General features: G+C 35.1%; 1 protein-coding gene across 1 annotated transcript; it reads right to left on the reverse strand.

The window, feature by feature from the left end:
* Positions 1-12,254: 12,254 nt before the first annotated feature.
* Positions 12,255-14,033, reverse strand: LOC137707830 (uncharacterized). Its single transcript, XM_068446790.1, has 3 exons — positions 13,890-14,033; positions 13,716-13,837; positions 12,255-12,855 (listed from the first exon to the last, which is right to left on the reverse strand). The coding sequence occupies exons 1-3, from the start codon at positions 14,031-14,033 to the stop codon at positions 12,255-12,257; spliced, it is 867 nt and encodes a 288-aa protein (XP_068302891.1).
* Positions 14,034-23,503: the final 9,470 nt, after the last annotated feature.

Here is a 23,503-nt window from a genome sequence, read left to right on the forward strand (position 1 = left end):
AGGCATTAAAAATCGATCAAATCCTAGCTAATGTTAATGTTGACAATAAAACATTCCTTTAAGAGATATCCATTTTAGTTATTAGTTTCTGGTTTGATTTCCGTCGGTCAATAAGTGGGAGACATGTACTTTCTTTTTTGGTATGACTAGTTTCAGAACTTATATGGAGTACAATGCACATGTGAGCATGCTGAACACATACCATGCACATGCATGTGAGCATACAAAACACGTACGTGTCTTCAAAATTGTTTGTATATTTGCTTGCCAAGCCACGGGTGCGGCTATAAAAAAGAGTAATGTTAGGTAGACTAAATTTTTGAATCAAATTCACAAATCATATAATATGTCACTGATGGAAAATAAGCACGCCAATCAACACATAAATAATAATTCAATCATTAATAACCAAGTCATATGATTTTAAAATTTTGGTTTGAAAAGCTAGTCATGTGAGCTTCAAAGTTATAACACTTTATACTTCAAATGCATTAGAATTAGGGATCGTGCTACATAATTTTATCTAAAGACAAAATCTTTATACACTTGTTGATACATTCTCTAATAGAGATGAACCATACCATATATATATATATATATATGTATATGTATGTACATTCAGGGCGGATGTTAATAAAAGCTAGAGGGGGCACGTGCCCTCTCAAGTTTTCGGATGGGGGAGATTGTGGTCTTAGCATGAACCAAGGCTCCGCTAAAATTGCAGTCACCTTCCATCACTCAATTTGATGTTGAATCGAACAAATAATAATCAAATATCACCACAACCAGCAACTTTATCACTTGCTTCTCATTCAAAACTACCAAAAGGCGAATTTAACACAAAATTGTTTAGTGATGATTTTGGCAGCTCATGAAGAAAAAATCCGTCTTCCCATATGGCTAATAAATTTAACCTCCCAACCTTATGCATATTTAATTTATCTATTTGTTCACTATAATAATATTGGTCCTAAGGACACAATTAAAATGGCACAAAGGGGAGGGATGTACGCTAAGCAGACAATAGGTATATAAGTTGGCCAAGTGTTTGACAAAACATCTCACTTAAAATAAAATATAAAAAACAAAAAAAAAAAAGAAGGTTTGCGTTGGGCACTCTTTTTGGAATTCGACATTATTGCTTAGTTGCCCCCCCCCCCCCCCCCCAACCCCCTCAGAAAAAAAAAGAAGAAAAAGAAGTCATTTTTAGTTTCGTCCTTGTGTACGTTGAGTTTCAAATTGAATGCATTGAAGAAGATTAAATTAATAAAAGTGTGTGAGAGGTAAAAAATAAAAACGTGTATGGATAGTATTGTTTATGCACATTGATCAAATCATATGATTACAGAAATACGCGATGCATGCACCTTATCATCGTATATATTACTAAAATACACACTGGCGGAACAACAACTAGACTACTTTGGCCTGGCTATACCCCATGTAGCTTCACCTAGAAAAATAAAATCTTGCTTACATTACAATCTAGAATAATTAGTTTTGTCTCTTTTCACTTTTGTCTCATTTCTCTTCTTCTACATACTTGTAGTTCTTGACAAATTCAAGGATTTTTAATACATTTGTCTGTTAAAGTTCAACGGAAACAAAGTAATGGACTAATTTCTTTTCAAATTTCACACATCTCTGTTTTCATAATTAATCGTGAACAAGAAAAGACATCAAGCTAGTCCATCCTGTGGTAAATTCCTAGTTTTGCCCTTGAAAAAAGTTCTAATGCAAGTATATAATAATGTACGCACGTGAAAAAATTCAGCAAAAATCATCACTTCATTTGTTGTTGTTGTTTTTTGTTTTTTTTCATGAAAAAGGACGAGAATCCCATAGGTATAGGAACGTAGGATCCAAGTTGATGACAATGGATATCCAATGACAATATTGTACCTCTGCATGAAGCCTCGTGGTCCAGGCCGGGACCAGGCTACAACAGCACCACCCGACTTTCAATATATACCATAAGAATGGAGGTTGAGGAGGTAGTTTCGAATAACATGTGCGACTATTATGCTCGAGATAAGATAACTTATAATAATTATGTACGATTATTGGACATTATCAAGCATAACAAATTTGAGTCCTCCGGAGTACTAAGTCTTTAGGTATTTTAGCAGTTAAATTCTAATTTTTATATATTTAAACATAAATTTAATAGAAAATTTTATTTGAACCCATTTAATCTTTTTCTACACCCAATTTAAATTTAAATTGTTAATTTTCTATTTTACCCTATTGCATAATTACTATTAAGTATGTGGGTTTCAATTTTTTTTCATCAATCCGGAATGGGTTGTTAAACTTTCTGCAATTGGAAAATTATAAGAAAAAACTCATTACCAATGTTCTTAGATTATAAACATCCTTGCTTATTGATAAATATAAGGGGATGAATTGTTTGATTTGTTGTTTATGCACATTGGTAGAAAGAAAAAAGGTAAATGTCTAGGTTTGGTAGCAGAAAAAAAAAAAAAAAAAAAAAAAAAAAAAAAAAAGAGCCATGGAAATGCTAGTGGGAAGAAAAGAGAAGCAGGGGGGAAAGAGAAGCGGGCGCCCGGGGGGGGGGGGTGGGGGGAATGCCTCTTTAAAAAAAAAAAAATCAATTACAATGTTATTTTATAAAAGGAATGGGTGTAAAGATATTGAATTGGATTTGAGAAGGTAGTTTATGTAATAAATTTGAGTTTAAAAAGAGAATAATTATTTAATAAAAAATAATATGAGCAAAAAAAGTAAATTGTGTATAAAAAGATATTATATGAATGCAAATAATTTTTTTCAAATTTAATAGTTAAAACCTCCGGAATATTCGCTATTCCATAAGTCATGAATAGACCATAGATTGCACGACCCGTTTCAGTCATCAGCTCCAGTAATTCCTGTTAATTTGGAATCTTGTCCTCCCGTCCATACATGTCAATGGTTTTCCACGATTGATCATAATTATCCGACCATTCATTACTCTCTCTCATGAAGACCATTCAATCATCACGTGTCAATTACAACCTAGAATTTTTTTTTTTTTTTTTTTTTTTGAACAAAAGATAATATACAACCCTTTCTCTCATGACCATTCAATCATCACGTGTCAATTACAACCTAGAATTTTTTTTTTTTTTTTTTTTTTTTGAACAAAAGATAATATACAACCCTTTCTCTCATGACCATTCAATCATCACGTGTCAATTACAACCTAGAAGTCTTTTTTTTTTTTTTTTTTTTTTTTTTGAACAAAAGATAATATACAACCTAAAAGTTTTTCGATAATAAGGACATTGAAAATAAATCATACATTAATGGAGGAAAAATTTTGCATGAGTTTTTAAGTAAGTTGAGCTGTTTATTATATTGTTCAATTGGTTTTATGACGAAACTTCAACTTTTTTCATGGTATTAGAGTAGATTATCGACACACGTGAGGGGACGTGTTGAGAATAAATTTCACATTAGTGGTTGGCGGGACTCTTACATGGACTTATTAGAAAGTTGAGTCACTTTCTATATTGCCAATTTGATTTATAGTGAAACTTCATTCGAAAGAAATGTGTATATTTTTGGCAAGATTACTTCTCTCATTGTGTGATCAATGCATTAATTTTACAACTAAAATATTTTGGAACATTCAAAATGTTCCTAATAAAATTCTAAAAATGTTATCATACACTTCTTTCTTGTAAGAATAATATATATATATATATATATATATATATATATATATGCGCGCGTACACTTCTTTTTCTATCTTCTACTAAAAACTCCCTGAAGCCTTCACATTCTTCCAGCCTTATTTTACATCTTTCCCGACGATTTGGGTTGATTATTTGTGAGCCCACATCTCTGTCTCTCTGTAGTTGTTGTGAGTCTATTTAACCACATTGGCGTCTCAGTGTTAACTGGTGTAATTAATGTTTCAAACCAAAGTTTTCCAATGTCCCGTCATTGTTAATTGGTCAAAGACTGAACTGATTTTGTTTGAAATTTAAATTCCATGGTGCATGAAATGATGACAAGTAGCTAATTTCCTGGTTTTCTAAATTGGAATTTTATGTTGCCATATGATATGCATGTATATGATATGGACCATTTGATTAAAATTGTAAATATTTTATTCAGGCACCTCTTTGTATGTTTTTTTTCTCTCTCTCGTCGACATAAAAGAAAAAACGAGAATAAAAAAAGGTGCATGAAACAGTAAGACTAGCGTTACCTCTTTGTATATGACTTTGACATACACAATAGTACCGACCACTCCTATTAAGATTAAATTACACAACTACGTCTAAAACACTTACAAGCTTAAATTACATTTCAGTAAAAAAATAGTAATTGACTTGACAGCCAATAATTACGTCTTTATTTGTTATTTATGTAGTATCTCATTCCTATATGTATTTGTAGGAATCACCATTTTCAATACATCAAATACAGTTAGACTAACTACGATGATATTTCAGGAAAAAAAAAAGAACCAAAATAAAGCCACAATCATGATGCATATTATTTGGACTCACCCAAAAGTTCTTTGTCAAGTTTCACACCATAATCTCTGGCTTCAATTAGTAATGGAGCCGCCTTAGTCTTCTTGATCTCGACTTGCTTGTAGATACTTCAACCCACGTTTAAGGGAGTATTTGAGAGAAAGAGAAGGCAATTTCAACACGAGTGTTGTTCGATTGACTTGTACTTGTTCTCTTCTCTAAAAATAAGAAAGATCCGATGAAAAAGTGAAGGATTTCTTTATTAACACTAAAAGAAAACGTTTCATCAATTAAAACTTTCTCTCCCTCCACTCTTTTCTCTTCTCACTTAAATTGTCAAAGCAAGTGACCTTTATCGTAGTAGTAAAAATGTATTGAGCCTTTACATTATGACGTGGATTCAAATCCCGTCAATAACTAACATAATATTTAATCAACAAAAACTATTGTTTGACAAAAAAAAAATAAAAAAAAAAAACTTTAAAATAAATAATGTGTACCCTTAATCACTTTTTGGGGCCTAAAAAAAGATACAACTATCTATTGTAAAAAACTAAATCTTTGTTTGATATTTTATCACTAGGTACTGTAATGTAGTGGTATTTCTTCCACTTTTAGGTTACATAAGACCATCTCCAAAGGAGATGTCAAATTTTGAACATAAAATTTAAATTTTGACAGCTTATGTGGCATTTTGACATATTTTAAAGTTTTGTTTTCCAACCGATATGTCAAATTAAATTATTATTTTATAAAATAAATTATTAAACATATTAAAATTTAATTAGTAATCTGTTCACCTTCCTTGATTGAAAAGAAGAAAAAAGTAGGATAATTGCATCGGTCAACTCAACATTAATTATAATAAATGATTAAACTAATTAAAATTGGATAAAATACATTTAATAATTAATAAAAAAAACATTTGAAGCTATTTTCAAATTTGACAGCAAATTTGCTGCCAATCCATGTCATCGCCACATAGGATTTGATACTTCAGTTGGAGAATATTAGTGTGGTTTTTTTTTTACTGTTATAGCTGATGTGTACATTTTGGCATCTATTTTGGAGATGCTCTAAGTGCCCTTCTAACAGCACTACCATGCACTTACAAACATAATCTTTCATACTCTAACATTAGGTTCGACTCCTGTGGATGTTTGAACAAGATTATTGAGTCATTTAGTACTATAGTCTAGTGATACTTTTTCATCTTATTTTAAACAAAATTATTGAGTCATTTAATAATTACCAACAAAACCAAATTGTTCTAACTTGTAGTTATATTTTGCAGTAAATGGGTATGGATACAATGTTATGTCCTATTTAGAAGCACGAGTTTTATACACAATAGTTTTATACAAAATTTAAACGTGCAAAGATTCATTACATCTCTATATACAAATTTTAACCACTGATTTTTTGGATCACTTAATGATACTAGGGGTGCAACTCAGACGGGTTGGAAGGTCAACCCAACCCTAACCCAACATTCACAATTCAAGTTCGGGTTCGAGTTGGGTTTCATTCGGATCCGAATTTAATTTGGTTTGCGTTTACTTGGGTTGGGTTCGGTTGCCCAAGTTTTTTGAGTTTAATCCTTTAACAACTTATTTTGCAATAATTAAAAAAAAAAAAATTAAGTCAAATAGAATCAAAGCTAGTTAACTTTAATATCTTAAATTAGTCAAAACTTCAATTCAGTTCCAAAAATTGATATCCACTTACAAGTTAAACCAAATACGCAAATTTTAACCATGCAAAATTTGAATTAAAAATACAAGAAAGTACTATAGCTTGTACTAAAAGATAAAAAAGAGCAACACTTCATATCAATAACACCGAACTCAAGTTTTGTTGTCCAAATCCAATTTGCATTCCTATTAAATCAGAAAAATAGTTAGTTGTATATTATATATGGAATACATGAGGACCTATAAACTACCAAATAGAATGAAACCCCAATGCTAAAAGCTTCAACACTATCAACTATACCTATAAATGAAATTGTACCAAATATTATAATGGTTGTTGGTTGTTGGACTTGGGTGTAATATGTGTATTAGTTCATTTGGGTTATAAGTAATGGTGGATCCACATAGGGACCTGGAAGGTTCTAGGACCCCTCAAAGACTCCTGAATCGTTGCTTTAAAAAAAAAAATTTGAATCCCCATACCTTACTCATCCCTTCCCCCATCCAAAAACTTAAACCCCCAATTTTCACATATTGAATCCTCAATTTCCCAACTCTCAAAACCCTAAAATCCTACCCAATCTCGTATGTTAATTTTACTCCAATATCATATCTCAATTTGTTTCAAATATCCACACCACCACTGTTTGGTTCAAAATTCAAATAAGATTTTTTGGTATTCTAATCTAATCTAATCTTAACTAAATTATATTATATATTGATGGAGATTTATAATATATTATTGATATAATTAGTGATATGTTTTATGTTTCTATACTCATTTAATTTTTTGAATTTTGTTTATTGATTAATTGGTATATATTTTTGTTTTTTTTTTCTTCTATTAACGTGTAGTGTAGTGATAAGAAATATGGAAAGGTTTTTCAAGCCAAAACCAATAGCACCATCTATTTGTTTGGGTAGTTCAAGTTCAACACAAAATGAGTGTGATATTGATTTGAATAATCGTAAGAGACCTTGGAAAAAGAATTCAAACAAAGGATTATTTGTTTGAACCCGATTTTACACTATCTACCCGAGTAATCGAGGTCGTTGGACGAGCATAATTTTAAACCGTTGAATGACAAAGTGGTTGAAATGATTTTCAATTATTATTGAGAAATAATGTTGTGATTTTAATCATGATATTATCTCGTAGTAATATGTTAAATTATTTAAACCTAATATTTGTCTAAATCCCAGCTAGTTTGACCACATGGAATATTGGGATATGCATGACATCAATTGGATGGGTGCATGTATGGTTAGATCATGCAGAAGCCTAGATAGGCTTGGCTTGTGGTGGTGATATGACAAGCCTAGGATTCGATGGTGATGGAGTTATGATGAGGTAAGAAGCCTAGATAGGCTAGACTTTTAATGATAAGGGTTGAAAAGTCATGATGTATGGATCAGATGAAACTATGAGATGGTGATAATTAGAAATGAATTTAATATTCATTTAGATAAAGCCCATGAACATAGGTTTACTGGAAGGCTAGGTTCTTAATGCATATTTCTTGGGTTGGAGCTGTGAAGATGAATGGAGGAAAACAAGTGGTGAAGCCATGTCACCAAAGATCAAATGCAATCCTTTAACGATCAAGTCACGTCAGATACATGGGAATTTGAAATAGGACTCTACCCGAGGATCAGGCCGTGCCAAGCAAGTACATCAATCCTATAAATATAGAAGCAATGGCAACGGAAGAAGGACCTCCAATCCAACACACAACTGCCCTGCGCAAACCTCTCAAACACTTTGAGATTTTTTTTTTTTATTTTCCTTTTCCCGCCGATACATCTTCATTTTGGATGAACAACACTGTGAATGCAATCGGCGACCACCTTCGGTTTGGATAAACAACACTATTGCCGTAGAATCAGCTGACCATGAAGCACCTTCAGTTTGGATAAATAGCATTGCGTCGAGGCCGACTGGTTATCTATCTAAGTCTCGATCGAGAAGGATTTTCGAATCCTTATTGGCAGAGGTCATCTCATTAGCCTTCTCGGCAAAGTGAGGTGTTACCAGGTTACTACATTTGGCACCTTGAGATCCGAATTCGATATTGAACTTCGCAGAACTAGCAGCCTTGTCTCCAGGCTCGAGAACCAAAAGGCCGAGAATTGTTCCTTCCTCGGCCGCAATCGCAAGATCAAGAAGTCAGCAGTGCACTCAACGCAACATCAACAAATTTTACTCCTCAGCCGACGAGTTGACACGTCCCGCATTCAACCGAATGACGTAGTTAGCTTCTTAGTTACTCGGCCTACGCGCCATGTAGGCTTTGTAATTTTTACGGTTAACAATTATCCTCCTAATATTCAAGATGATGTCCAAAGAGAATATTTGCAAATGGAACATTTTCAGACTATGAAACATCTCGTAGACGCTTGAATTAGAATTTTATAACTTGTAATGTTATTTTGCGTATGATTTATGAATGAAATGTATCATAATTCAACTTTTAAATGTTATTTTTATCTTTTTTTTTTTTTTTTTTTTTTTTACCTTTATTATTGTGACTCTCCAAGTTTTTAAAATTTTGAATCCGCCACTGCTTATAAAGGTTGGAGTGGGTTGATAAATTGGGTTGGGCATAGGCGGCCAAAGAATTAACGCAACCCAACCCAACAAAAGACCGGGTTGAAGTTGGATTGAGTTTGAATAGGTTATAACTAAGTAACAACCCATTTATTTGGGTTGGCGCAATTCAAATTGTACCCTTATATAATACATACTATGAAAGAAAACTGAATAAAGTACTTGAAGTTGATAAAAATGTGTCCATCATGTGGAGGCAAATATCATAAGTACATTTTCACCCGACAAAAAAAAAAAAAACTATTATAAGTCGTTTTCCTCATCCGGGACATCTACCATATCATGAAGATATATTTTAACAATAGGTCATAGGGCCCTAGAATAAAAAGTACATGCGATGACATTATCTTTTTGCATTTCGACATTTCTTTGGAGGAATAAAGTGATTGGAGATATAATCAAGTTTGAAAGTTTGGTGGTAATTATTGGATCCAGAAAGCAAAACTTACCATTTTAGCGGGACACAATGATTTGTTTCTCGGAGGAGGATTATTTCTCATCTTAATCTTTTTTTTTTTTCTCTTTTTTCTTATTTGAACGATCACAGTTAAATCATATCAATATTTTATATTAATTTTTTTATAAAAATAATAACACAAAAAATAATGTATAAAAGGAAAGGGGAAGAATAAATGACAATGAGATGATAGAGAATCTTACTACCTGTTTCTCACGCCATAGCTGCAAGGTAAAACCTAAAGTCAATGATTTGGTAATATACCAACTACCTAATTTATTACTCCAATATACCAACTACTCCTTGACAGTTGACATCTAGGGCTCACCCTAGATTTTTGTCTCCAGCTTTTAAATTTCAGAGCTTAAATAAGATTTATTTTTTTATTTTTTATTTTAACATGGATTGTTTTCAAAATCTAATTCAAATTCATATTACTAGAACTTATCATATTTAAGTATTTATAGCACATTTATTTATTTGTAAACTTACCATAAAAAATTCTCTACCCATCCACATTAACTCTTTGTGCTTCAATCTTATTAATAGATAAAATTGTATTAAAATTTAATTTCTTATAATTTACAAAAACAATTTATATATATAAAAAAAAACTCATAGGTACAATATTATCGGTACATAAATTTCGGTACAATTGCTTTGGTATATAAGTTTTGGTACGATGTAGCGGTACATAAGTTTCGGTACAATTACTTTGGTACATAAGTTTGAGTACGATGTATCAGTACATAAGTTTCAGTATGAATGCATCGGTACATAAGTTTTGGTACAAAATATCTTGGCACATAATTATAATACATACATAGGTATGTAATATGCATATATATATATATATATATATATGTATGTATACAGCTTTTTTTTAGGGAAAATTAGAATCCTCTAAAGTTTTTCTATATCATTTAAATTAAACATCTGTGCCTTTTTAAAATTTGATTAAAGTGCTTGACCAATAATTACCTCTATTTTTTAAAATTAAAATAAATTTTGAATTTATTCTTTTATCTGTATGATGCACATTTCCTTCTTTAGTGGAGATATTAGTAATTAAACTGTATTTTCTCTTCTTCCAAATATGTTTTTTCAATCATAGTTTTTCTTTTTTTTTTTTTGGTTATGCAAACATTTAATATTATTTCTTTTTCCAAATAGTTTTTTCTTTTTCAAATAGTTGGTGATCAACATAAAAGCTCTGTGTAATTTTTTGAATTTTTTTTTGTAAAATTATATATATTTTTTTTTTGCTGTTTTTTTAAGTATAGTTGTTGACGAATTATTATTAGGTACAATACATAGCGGGTACGTTTGAATTTACAAAAATCATTAATTAGTACGATTATTTGCAATTTTGGTACGTTTGATTTGATACATATGGTTAATATTGGTACATTATTTTTATTTTGGTACGTTTTATTTTGTACATATTGTGTATTGGTATGTTTATATTATTCTCAATCCTATTTTCTTTTAAGGTACTAAAATGCATAGATGTTTGATCTAGAAAATTCAAAACTGGGATGCCTATATCAAAAGATCTTTTTTATTTTATTTTATTATTATTATGGGAACTTAATAATAATTAGCAAATAATGTTTCTATTGTTAGAATCAATATATAACCTACATACAAAAGCTCAATAATTATTACAACTTAGAATTAATATTTGATAGTTACAATTAAATGTCAAGGACTAAAGTTAGGTTTTTAATCTAATACACAGTTTTATTCTAAAAGTAACCTTCTTCATGAATTGAAATAGAATTTCTATTTATGTTTTCCTTATATTCAAGAAATCAAAGTCACGTTCCAATTTCAAACCTAAATTCAACCAGGAGCTTGCATCTGATCACGTCGGGAGAATTAGAGGACTTTGTATGTGTTTATAGATATTTTGGAATTAATTTTCACATTACCATTTAGTTCTACGGTGAATTTCAAGTTCATTCATTGTATGAGAACATGTAGCTCAAATGTTAACCAAATAACCCCCGTGCTCCCACATTGCTCATTACGATCATTAGAACTCTAACTTCCTTAAACCTACAGTATTTAGAAAATAAGGTTACCTTCTAATTCCAAAGCTAAACTCGAGCTCCATAATTGGAAGTAGACAACTTGGAGGAGAGTATTGCCCACTCAATGGTACGCTTCAATCATGAACAAATTTTTTTAGAAATTATAATAAGATTCCAAACTCTGCTACCTTTTGAACTTCGAAAGATCATAACTTGCTTTTGAATAATTTCTACAGTGTGGATGCAAATTTCTATCATCTCTTTTTTTTTTTGGACAAAAATGTACTTTTAAAATAATAACACTTAAGATTAAGGTCAAAACCTTCACACACCCACGATGATTTTTTTTTGAGGGGCGAGGGGGGCTTTGGCCGAAGAATATCAGTTGCCAAAGTTAGAATTCTGAAAATAATGTGTTTAGGAGTTTGTGGGTAGCAAATGACTTAGCATTTTAGTGTGATAATATGGATATTTATAGGGGAGTGGCCAGCCTTATTTGGAGAATAATGGCCGGCCATATATGGTGTATTTGGAGAATGCAAGATATTATGTGATCATATCTTGCAATTAACATGGTAATTAATCCCAAATTAAATAGGAGGTTTTGGGAGTTACCTTTTGAATAAAATCAATAAGGGATTGATGAGGAGTGATGAGAGGGATTTCAATAAATACCATATTGATCACCTTTGACTCTTCCTTTTTATTTTTTTTATTTTTGAGTCAAAAGCGATAGATTTTGAATTGAAGAGAAGGGGTAAAAGTACAGCAGAAGGAGCAATCATGGCTTCGAGTTACAATCCTCAAATAAAACATCTAAAATAATATATGGAGGCTCTTCGAACAGAGAGCAGGGCCGGAGGACGAGAGACTGTAGCGAGCGAGTCTATGAGCCACCTCGTTGGATTAGCGTCTGATATGACTAAAAGGGGAGAGGTCCGGTGAAGAGGCAAAAAAAGCTTAGATGATCTAGATCGAATCACTCTTAATGGTTAAATTATGGAAACCCCTGGAAGACGCAAGAGCTAGACCCTCCCGAATTGTAAGAGCTTCTGCAAAGAGGGGGGAGGGAACGTGTGTAGATGACTTTGATAAACCAGCCACAAATTTTCCAGCAGAGTCACGGATAACCATTCTCATTCCCCTGATGAAGCGATTAGCATCCCAGGCACCGTCAGTGTTCAGTTTCCACGGCCCCTGTCTAGGCCCAGTCCACAATGATGATGAAGAGGTCGGGGGATCGCGGAGAGGCAGAGAAGAGAATGTGACTAGTAAACAGTTTTGCCACCAAGAGATCATGCGAGAGACTACGGCATTGGGAGGGTCACATTTTCCGGACCAGAACATGGAATTCTGAGAAGACCAGATGGCATGGAAGAGCATCAAGAGTAAATCAAACCTGTGTTTGTCCAAAATGGGAATCAGGGACAACATCCATTCATGGATTGAGAAGGAAACATTTCCCTTGGGAAGGTGCCCTAATACCGAGAAGCTCCAAACACTGGTTGCAAAAGGACAGTCATAGAGGATATGAGCACCAGTCTCGTTTTCACATCCGCATAACACACAGCTAGAATCAGAAATGATATGACGTTTAACTAGATTTGCCCTTGACGAGATGATGTCCAAGTAAAGACACCACACATTCATCTGAACTTTTGGCGGGACATTTACACCCAAAATTCATTTCCAAATAAGGGAACTATGGGAATCCCCAGAAGAAAAGGCAAGGTGGGATCTATTCGTGACCAAATCAAGTGCAATATAATAGGCATTTTTGACAGAAAATAAACCTTTATTGTCAAAATGTCAGATAACCTTGTCATCCAGAAGGCACAGACTGATAAGGAGTGAAAGGATGAGGTTGGCTTCTAGCTTAGAAAATAGTTCTGCTATAACTTCTTCCTTCCAACATCTATTTTTCGCATCAATGAGATCGCTGACCAAACAGAGATTACAATCTGGGGGCTTGGGAGAAAAGATACGAAAAGATGATGGTAAGGGAAGCCATTTATCATCCTAAATCCTTATTTTTCCACCAGAACCAACCCTCCATCTCGAGCCCTTATTTACTACCTCCCGACCCTTGCAAATGCTCATCCATAGAAATAAGTCGACAAACTTCACAATCGCTTAGGAGAATGAAGATGAAGGGAAATATTTGGCGCAAAATATCTTAGCCATCAAAGAGTCAGGATCAATCTGAAGCTTCCAAGCTTGTTTAGTTAACAACCCGAGGTTGAACGCATAGAGGTTTCTAAATCCAAGACCCCCATCATTTTTGGGAAGGCAAAGCTTGTCCCAGGCTAGCCAGTGGATTCTCTTACCTTCCTCGGAGCTACTCCACCAAAACTGGGCCACAAGGTTGTTAAGGTCATAACAAAATAATTTGGGTAGTAGGAAGCAGTTCATTGCATATAGAGGAATTGCCTATGCGACAACTTTGACCAAGATTTCTCGTCCCGCCGAACTGAGGAACTTCCCTTTCCAACTTTGGAGGCGCTTCCAGAGATGTTCCTTAATGAAATTGAAACAGTGACCACGGTTTCATCCTACCAGTTTTGGAAGTCCCATATATTTATCGTGATGAGCCACCCGGGTTACCCCTAAGTGGGACGCCAAAGCATCCTGGACATCCCGCTTTACGTTTCGGCTAAATGAGACTTCACTTTTTTGCATGTTAAACATCTGTACTGAGGCAACCTCATACTTGCGAAGGATAAACAATATTTGCTGGCATTCCTCCATATTTGCTCTTGCAAATAAGAAATTGTCATTGGCGAACATGAGATGGTTAATCCAGGGTGTGCTAAAGCAAATCGAGACACCTTGGATGAGACCATCCCATTCCTTTTTCGTAATCAGTGCCGAAAGGCCTTCATCACATAAAAGAAAGAGGTAGGGTGACAACAGGTCGTCCTGCCGAAGCCCTCTTGATAGGTGAAGATTGATCATAAATGCATAAGAAACCGTTGAGACGCAGGTCATTATCAAATACACCCAGTTCCTGCAGAAACCAAGTCGAAGAAGGACGTTTCTCAAATAGCCCCACTTAATTTGGTCACAAGCTTTGCTTATGTCTAATTTCAAATATAAGAACCCATTTTTTCCCCTACGCCTCTTGAACATGAAATGAGAAAGCTCCGAGGCCAGCATGATGTTATCGGAGATCTGGCGGCTCGGGACAAAAGCACTCTGATGATGAGAAATGATATGTTGGAGAATGGGCTTGAGGCGGTTGACAATAGCTTTGAATGCAATTTTGAAGAGCACGTTGCAAAGACTGATGGGTTAGAGTTGAGACATATCTTCCAGTGCTTTAACTTTTAGAATGAGGGTGATGTAGGTGAAATTTACTTTCTTCAAAAGGTTGCCCAAGTTTAAGAAGGAAAGCAAAGCTGTAGAGACATCATCGCCCACAATGTTCCAAAATTTTTGAAAGAACAGAGGGGGGATTCCGTCAAGGGTTACATCTGGAACACTGCCGTCTTGATTTGATTGGCTTTGAATTCGCACATAAAGAAAGCATTCATGTCCTCTGTTACCCGGTTGTTAATAACATCAAGAATTTCCCCGTCCAAAGAAGAATGATTGGATGAGAAAATTCTTGAAAAGTAGCCAGTTATCACTTCTTCCATCCCTAAGTCATCCTCATGCCAAATACCGCTACATCTTTCAACCCAACAATTCAATTTTTCCCCCGGTAAGTGGATGCTCTTCAGTGGAAAAAGTTGGTATTCCTATCGCCATCTTTCATCCAGGCTATCCTGGAACTTTGCCGCCAATAAGTCTCATCTTGAGCCAGAAGTTGCAAGGCAAGGGCTTGTATTTCTGCAAAAGAGGAGGCTGAGAACGGTTGAGAGTCAATAAATTTGAGTTTTGAGCGAACCTGGCTTAATTCAGTTTGGTGTTTCTTGAAGGTTGCTCAGTGCCAAGACAACAGGGCCAGTCGAGGGTTCTTGATTTTCTCAACCACCTGGAACATAGGATATCCGTTAACATGTTGGGCCCAGGTCGAGCGAATCACATAAGCACAATCCAGATGATAGGTCCATTACTCCTCGAAGTGGAAGGATAGACGATGAGATTAACGGGTACTAGCCCGAGGCCTAGTAGTAAGAGTAATTGGGACATGGTCAAAATTAAGAGGGTCAAGGTGACGAACCACCAAACTTGGGAAGAGATGTTTCCAAGAATTGGTGGCGATGAAATGATCCAGCCTTCCTTGATGTCTCCACTCCTAGAAGTCATCCATGTAAAGGGGTTCCTCTTAAACCCCAGATCTCTAAGGCTATAGTCGCCCACTGCTTCTCTAAATTCCAATAGTTGGTTGAATGGCCGATTGACGCCTCCCAATTTCTCTCCCAAGTAAAAAATTTAGTTGAAATCACCCCCACCACCCACAGGATTGAACTTGCAGCAACAATCTATCTCAAAAGATTCCAAGAATGGTGTCGGTTCGCCTGACTTGGGCTTCGGTAGAATCCGGTAAATCTTCAGTGATCTGGGTCGCCCACTCCTCCAAATTCAGCATCAATATGGGATTGTGAACTGGAAAGGATATGGATGTTACAATCCTCTTTCTAAAGTAAGCAAAGACCTCCAGACTGGCCCGAGGCATCAACACCAAACAAGTGGTTGAATTTTGAGAAATTGTAACGAATGAACAAAACTTTTAGTTTTACAGAGAAATACCAATTTGAGATTTTCCAACGACATCAGGGTTTGCAGCACCTAAACTCGTCAAGGGTTCCCAAGCCCTCGACAGTTCCAAACTATAAGATTCATGGTTTTCGGCAGGGACAAATATTGGCTGCCGCTGCCGTTTGAAAGAATTCCTTACCCGCCTAGTTCTTTCTGCCCAAGAGCCTCGCCTTAGTTGCTTCTTCAAATTCTCTAGAGGGGCTGATGACTACCTCTGAAAGATTACTTTCGTTCAGATCGCCAAATCCAATATGAGGGTTCGTCTTCTGGTGCTGCTGACCCCTTCTTTTTCAAGCTTTTGATTTAGGCTTTACTGACCGGCTCATTGATAACCTAAGAGATTGGCCATTATTCACTTTAGGCTTTTTGGGGGTTTGGCCTGAAGGGGTAGTGGTTAATGGTGCATGAGAAGTTCCTCGTTTAGTCCTAGTTAGGATGTAGAGGGCCAATGTTTTGGGATGAAACCGTATTTTGGGCTGGATCTATTACCTCTTCAATCCGAACTCCTGGGAGGTAGCAGTCCAGAATGCTAAATGTGGGCTCTATTTCGCTTAGGTCGTGTGAGGCTTTTAGGAGCCCTTCAGCATTTGCGAAAGCCCAAGAGGGAAGGTTACGTGGATCACACCAGTCCTTTCTAAGGGAAAGCCCATTCACAACTATGATCAAAGAGCCGTTGCGAAGTTAGGTCCCATAGCTGTCAGGATGCCACATATGTCCTAGTTTGGTATCCTAGGACTGTGCTGCATCAGATGGGGCAATGAATCAGAGTTGCCAAACGTGACATACGTGGCAGAGGGCCCAGGTACCACCAGTGATTTAGGGTCAACATTTGTATTGTCTGTAATACTGGCCATGAACGTGGAAGTCCTGTCGTTGCTTTTGCTGGGAAAGAAATTCAGTCGCCGGATTTTCCCATGGCTGATCTGGAATACCATAAAAACTATCTGGCGTCTTCCAAGAGCTCATCCAATGGTGCTTATTAGCTCCAGAAACCAGAAGTGGTTTCTTCCGTTCCGGGAATAGTAGGGTACAGGCTCTCGGCGTGGCTTTTGCACGAATGTCCTCTCCGAAAGGGTTATCGTGTCCTCGATTGGGGTTTCTCGGCCACGGACAGCCGCTGGAATGACCAAGTCGACCGCATTGAGGGCAGAAGTCTTGGAGGCCCTTACACTCCAGACGGATAAATCGTGAGCCATTACTCAGGCATGGTATTGACACACAGGTCACGAGGGGTTTTGAAGCATCAAAATCTACCTTGAGTTGGAGGAAACCCCTAAAACCATCCTCCAGAGGATCCTCGATTTCCATGGCAGCCCCTAATCTTTCCCCCAAGTAGCGAGCGTTCTTCTTGGTGCATAGGTTTCTAGGTATACCATGGGCTTGAACCCAGAAAATCGCTCGGTATGCTTTGATGTCGTCTAAAGAATGGTACATTGGTCATGGCTTGATCGAGAATGCATAGCCCTTGACAAACCAGGGGTTCCCATGTAGGATTCGTCGGGCCACAGACTATTTGCCCACTTAGATGGAATACACATTTGGCTTTGCTCTGAAAACTCAAATCGCCCCAAACTTGTTCCATGTATACCGTAGTACGTCTTTCACCACATTCTGGGACGATTCCTGGTCAGTGATCAGGTGACCAGCCAGTTGAATGGGACTCTCTAGGCATTCATCGAGGTCGAGGCTATCCTCGAAGCAGACAAACATACACTCAACTTCTTCATCTTGGAGAGGCATTGTGACTTGAACCGGTCTGAAGAAAGCACATGAAGACCAGGTCTTACACTAGATCTCACAATGGCCTAGGAAAGGCAATAATAAAACCCAAAAGGCACCAACAAAACCCCGAGGGGCACTAGTAAACCCTGAAGGGCACCATCCAAAAAACTTACAAAGTTCACATTTAAAAATCTTACAAAATTCAACACACTTGCCTTCCACAAACGCATGGAAATGCTCTTAGAATGGCAGATTTGCAGCTGATTTGGTCTTACATCTTTAATTTGTTTGTGTCATGCCCATGCATGATTCACCTTTGACTCTTTCTTGATTGAGCCGTTATTGTCCATTGCATGTGCATGGAAATCCCGGTGTGCCTCGAGAGTAATTTTGTCTTACCCAAAGTCCACGTGTCACCTTCATAATTTTCTTGATTATTTTTTGCTCCACATACAGCATGTAAAAGAAGTTATAGGAATTAGAAAGCATTTAAGCTATATATATTACTAGCTAAATGTATCCTTTCTAATTTTATGTACAATCGCATTACTGTGTGCATACTATATATGTATCGCTGAACAGTCTAGATGACTAACCAAAAAATAAAAACAAAGAACAATCCAATTTTGATTTTAGTTTTGATTTTTGATTATCTTTATAATTGCTAAGCGATCGATCTATATGATCATATTTGACTAACAAAAAGAAACAAGGTAGTGAAAAAGGCAGAGACTGTAAAAAACACATGTACTACCGAACATATTTTATTTCATTCTGTGCATGGAAGCCAGGGTACACATCCACCTCAGTCAACCAATAATTCATCTTTGTCCGACCCATATGCATGATCGATAATACAGAGTGAATTCGATGAATATAGCATATGAATCAAAATGAATAAGTATTAAGCCAGGGACCATGCGTAATATGTGTAATTTTTTTTCTAGAAACTACGTAATGTGTTTAATTGTGTAGTGCATAATCAAAAGAAGTAGGAACTACATGCAATATATTGATGGTGACATGAACGATTCAAATCGATCCATGCGGTGCGGGGACCTCATGAGTCTGATTCACACACTTTCAAGTGACTTTACTTCCGAGATGTTAACACTCTCTTGGACACCAATCATGGAGGCATTAATAATAATATTCGTACATACTTTTTAGAGAGAGGGAGGGAGGCGGCTGTCCCTAACAAACTTTCAAGGGTTTTTTGGAATTGGAATGTTAGTTTGAGAGCAAGAAGCAAATGAGGCAGTCTCAAAGTGGACAACAACAGTATGTGCATTCAAAATATTTTACATACATTATATTTTTGTTTGAGAGTAAATGGTATGTTTTCATCTAACTGCTTACAAATTATTATCCTACTTTTATGTTCTTCTTCCAAGTGTGCGTTAATATTTAATTACTCATTTATCAACAATAAGTTGTGGAAGATTCTTCTGTCCTGACTTCTTTGTCACAAAATCTACACAAACAGCCATACGTAAATAATCCACCAACTCTGCTAACAAAGATAGTATAATAATGATGATAAATAATTATTAAATTTGTCAGTATTTCAGTGATGAAATAATGTGCACCAAAGAAAAATTTAAACCGAGAAAAATTAGGTAGTAAATAAAAGTTCATGGCCCGTTTGTTTGGCTTTGCTAAGTCTCATTAAACTAGATTGAACTAATCCTTGGTGTAGTCCTGTATTTGTTTCACGCATGGACTACGTTTAATGAGACTCGCCTATAGACTAAGTTCGACTAAAAGCTTTGCTGGAAGGTCTTAGCGAGATCCCTCAAAATTGGACGGACTGCTAAGACAACTTTGCTCCACTTCATCCCTCCTATCTACGTTTTCCTCGCATTCCACAATCCTTTTCAAACCTAGATCCTGTAAAATTCGAAACAAATAAAAAAAAACACACACACACACACACAAATCTACAGGGTTTCCCTCTTCAAAATTAGATCTAACTCCCAAAATTCGAACCCAGAAAACCCCAAAAAAATCTACAGTGGGATGAGCTTGAAATTTTCAATCCCAAATGCACCCAGAAAACCCAAACCAGATCAAACCTCATCTCCCACCTTCTACCTTCGAGCCAATCACACATGCACCCCACCTCCTTCAATCTCTTTGTTGCTCTGTGTTTTGATTTTAAAATTTGCAATCAATTTTGTGGGAAGAAGTGAAGAGGCAAAGAGGATTTGCAATCGAAAATGTCAGTCTATTCTTCTAAAAAGTAAAGGCAGCATACGTGATCATTACTTAGGGAGAAAATTGTAGCAACAGTCCCTTAACTTTAACCCAATTGGAGCAATAGTCCTTCAACTAAAAATTCGTGACTATTGGTTCCTTAACTCATCAAAACGTGCAGTTATGGTCCTTTTAGTCAACTTCATCAGAATTTTGTTAAAATGACTCATGTTAGAAGGATCATTGCTACAATTAGTTCAAAGTTGAGGGATCATTGCTTCAATCGAGTTAAAGTTAAGGGACCATTTCTCTATTTGGGTTAAAGTTAGGGACCATTGCTACAATTTTTTTCATTTCGTTTTCTATATTTGTGCCTTGATTCAACCTCACGTGCATGGCACATGACTTATTTTAATGGAAGTTTTAACGAAGTTGACGAAAATGACCATAGCTACACTTTTTGATGAGTTAAGGGACCAATGGACATGACTTTTTAATTGAGGGACCATTACTCCAATTGAGTTAAAATTGAGCGATTATTGCTACAATTTCCTCTTAATTAGGTTTTAAAAATTAAATTATTTCAAAATAATATTTTATAAAATAATATAGTTGTTGCCACTCAATACTACGGTGTGGTGGTATTCCTTTTTACTAGGAAGTGAGAGGTCTTAGGTTCGAATCTCATGGACGGTGAATTCGATACCAAATTAGGTTGCCCATTGTGTGACTTAGCCAAACTCCCCCTCCCCTTAATGTAAAAATATCGATATATTAAAAAAAAAAAAATATATATATATATATATATATAGTTGTTTTTTTTAGGCAAAAGTAAATTAAAATTTAGTAAAAAAATAATTTGAGTCTTAAAAATATCGTAGTTCATAGTTCAATCTCGTACTACACCAAACACTTCACTATTTTTATCCTACTTAGTCCAAGCCAAGCTAATCCAAGTCAAGCCAGTCCAGCTTAGTGCTGAAGCTAGTTCAATCCGAAATAGGCTGGTGCAACAAATGCACTCCATATATTTTCTGCAACATTTTATTTTTATGGTTTGTATCCAAAGGTTTAGAACCCTAAATCTAATCGAATTACGCGGATCATCTTATTCACTTTCTCCGCTTGACTAATTCCAGTGACTTATGATATTTGTTTTCGCATGGTTGTGCAATACCAACCAATACATATTTTTCTGTTAAAAAAAAAAAAACAAAAGACCAATATATATTATGATGTTCCCAAATTCAAAAAGAAAAACACAATAGGAACTAAGTTTTTTATATTAATGGCATTTTTAAGTAAATAGGATCAACTCTCCTCATTTAAAGGCCTTGTAGATAAGGAGAAATTTTTTAAAGTGCTTGGTATTCAAGCGAGTGTCATAAAATAAGTGAAGCAGGATGCATAGGCGGAGTCATATGGAGGCTAGAATAGGCAAGGGCGCATCCTGTAATTTCACTGATTTATATGTGATGTCTGCTAGTTTATACAATGAAGAGTATATGATCTATTGGTGTAGTAGAGTTTAAAGTTTCCAGCAAATCATGGATTCGAGATTTGTTTATGCAAACAATTATTTGATTTTCTTACCATCTTCTAAGCCTTATAGAAGATCCATTCAATCTAGAGGAAAATCCAATTATGTTGAAAGAAAAATCGCATGGTAATAATTTTAAGCTAGTCAAGACTTTAAATTTTGTTCGAATCAAAGGTGTTAATCATTTTTTATTAAAGCTCGTAAGCAAGCTCTATTCTTATGATATAATCATCTCAATACTAAATTTTTCATACAAATTTTAAAACTCCATCAATCTTGTTTGATTAAAATTTTCCATGACAATAGAAAACAACCAAAAAAAACCTCTGATTGTTTTCGAATTAATTATACTTGTAACTTTTTTTTTTTTTTTTTTTTTTTTTTTGTTTGGTTTCTTTCATTTAGCTTAAAAGCCCCTTTTGGAATAGAATTTTAACTTTGCCATTGGCAGCACATAAAAATATATCATTTTCTCAATTTAAATTGTGACATGTACAGTACAGCTTGAATACCGGACACTTACATCAAATTCTAAGCTTTCTCATTAGTCAGCATTGTTATTTATCCATTTAATAGTCTCAAATGTGCAAAGCAGTTTTTAAGTGAGTGGGATCAATTCTCCATTTGGAGGCCTAGCTAGTATATGAGAAGATCCGCTCTTAATCTGAACATTTGGACCTTTTAACGAAGACGTTTGAAAATATAGACATAAAAAGCTAAAGCAAATTCTAGCTTTCTCATCATTAACCTTGTCATTTATCCCTTCGGTCTCAAATGTGCAAAAAACACGACCTAATTGGTGTCGACCGCTTAGAAAACTGGACGGTGGAAACAGGTAAATAACAAAAAAATGAATCATGTTAGGTTTTGTTTTAGAGAGAAATGTTTTGACAGCTTGTTTTGCAGATTATTATTTGTTAAGTTTTGTTTTAAAGGAGTTAGGTTTTTTTTTTTTGTCAAATGATATATTTTGTTAGATTAGATGTTAGGTTAGCCACCGACGGAATTTGAACTCACGCCGTCATGCAAAGGCTTAATACCTTTCCACCACTGTGGTAAATGACCACTTGCGAGGAGTTAGGTTTCATGTCCCTCTTTTTTTCCTTGTATTTTTCTTATTTTCATTCTAGAAGAATAAGTTTATGTTCCATTTTTTTAATGTATTTTTCATTTTTTTTTTTTCTTATATTAGAAGGGCCAGGTAAGGTTTATTTTCTCTGGCTAAGATCAACTTCTATTCACTATTAAAATTCTCTCGCATCGTAGATGTTTTTTAAATAAAAAAACACGATGTAACATGTCATTCAGCCTACCACGTGACACAATAATTTTTTTTTCCATCTCAATGTGGTGTGATAATTTTTATTTTTATCTTTTAATTAGAGCATCTCCAACGAAAGTTCAACAAGGTAGCTACCTTAGGAAAAAAATTAACTTTTTAAACAGCTGCTCGCTAGATGTAGCGAGGAGGAGACAAAAATTCAAGGCTAACCAAACATATTTTAATGTTATTTCGCTGTACGCTCGCAAACCAGCCGTTTTCTAGAAGCTTATGAAACTCAATGAGACCGCCACGAGTATCCAATATGCACTAAGTTTACTAGCGATAAGTTAAATAGCAATCGCTATTGAACTCGACTGACTGCTAAATTAGGATTGGAGTGTTTGATAAAAATAAAAAAATAAAAAACCTAATGAAAAGTACTTGAAAACTTTGAGTTTTAATGATAAGGACAAAATAAAGGGTAAAGGGTATAGTACTAGGATTGACTTTTTAGTGTAAAAATATGATTTTTCGTTAAAGTAAACAGTACTGTGAACTTTTCGTTAAAACTACCCAAAAAAAAAAAAAGCATTGGAGTGATGGCTGGCTAAAATAGAAAAAAAAAAAAAAAAGAAGCTAAATCTAAGAGTGACGTTCTTAAGAGGAAATGGTTAGCATTGTCGATTGAATCAAGTGAGATGGTCTCGTTATAAATCTAGGACCATAGGTATTGGGTATTAAAACAACAGCATTATAGCAATTGTAGTAATAGTTCCTACACTTTATCTAGTT

The sequence above is a fragment of the Pyrus communis genome, chromosome 1, assembly GCF_963583255.1.
Source record: "Pyrus communis chromosome 1, drPyrComm1.1, whole genome shotgun sequence".
NCBI lineage: Eukaryota > Viridiplantae > Streptophyta > Magnoliopsida > Rosales > Rosaceae > Pyrus > Pyrus communis.

What these genes read in the sequence shown, in the direction of transcription:
- LOC137707830 (XM_068446790.1), bottom strand. Translation starts at nt 14,033, where the DNA reads ATGGAGGAATGCCAGCAAATATTGTTTATCCTTCGCAAGTATGAGGTT. An exon ending in CTTTGGCGTCCCACTTAGGG is followed by an intron (nt 13,838 to 13,889) that starts GTAACCCGGGTG and finishes CAAAACTGGTAG; the next exon opens with GATGAAACCGTGGTCACTGT. An exon ending in TGGTCAAAGTTGTCGCATAG is followed by an intron (nt 12,856 to 13,715) that starts GCAATTCCTCTA and finishes TTCTGATTCTAG; the next exon opens with CTGTGTGTTATGCGGATGTG.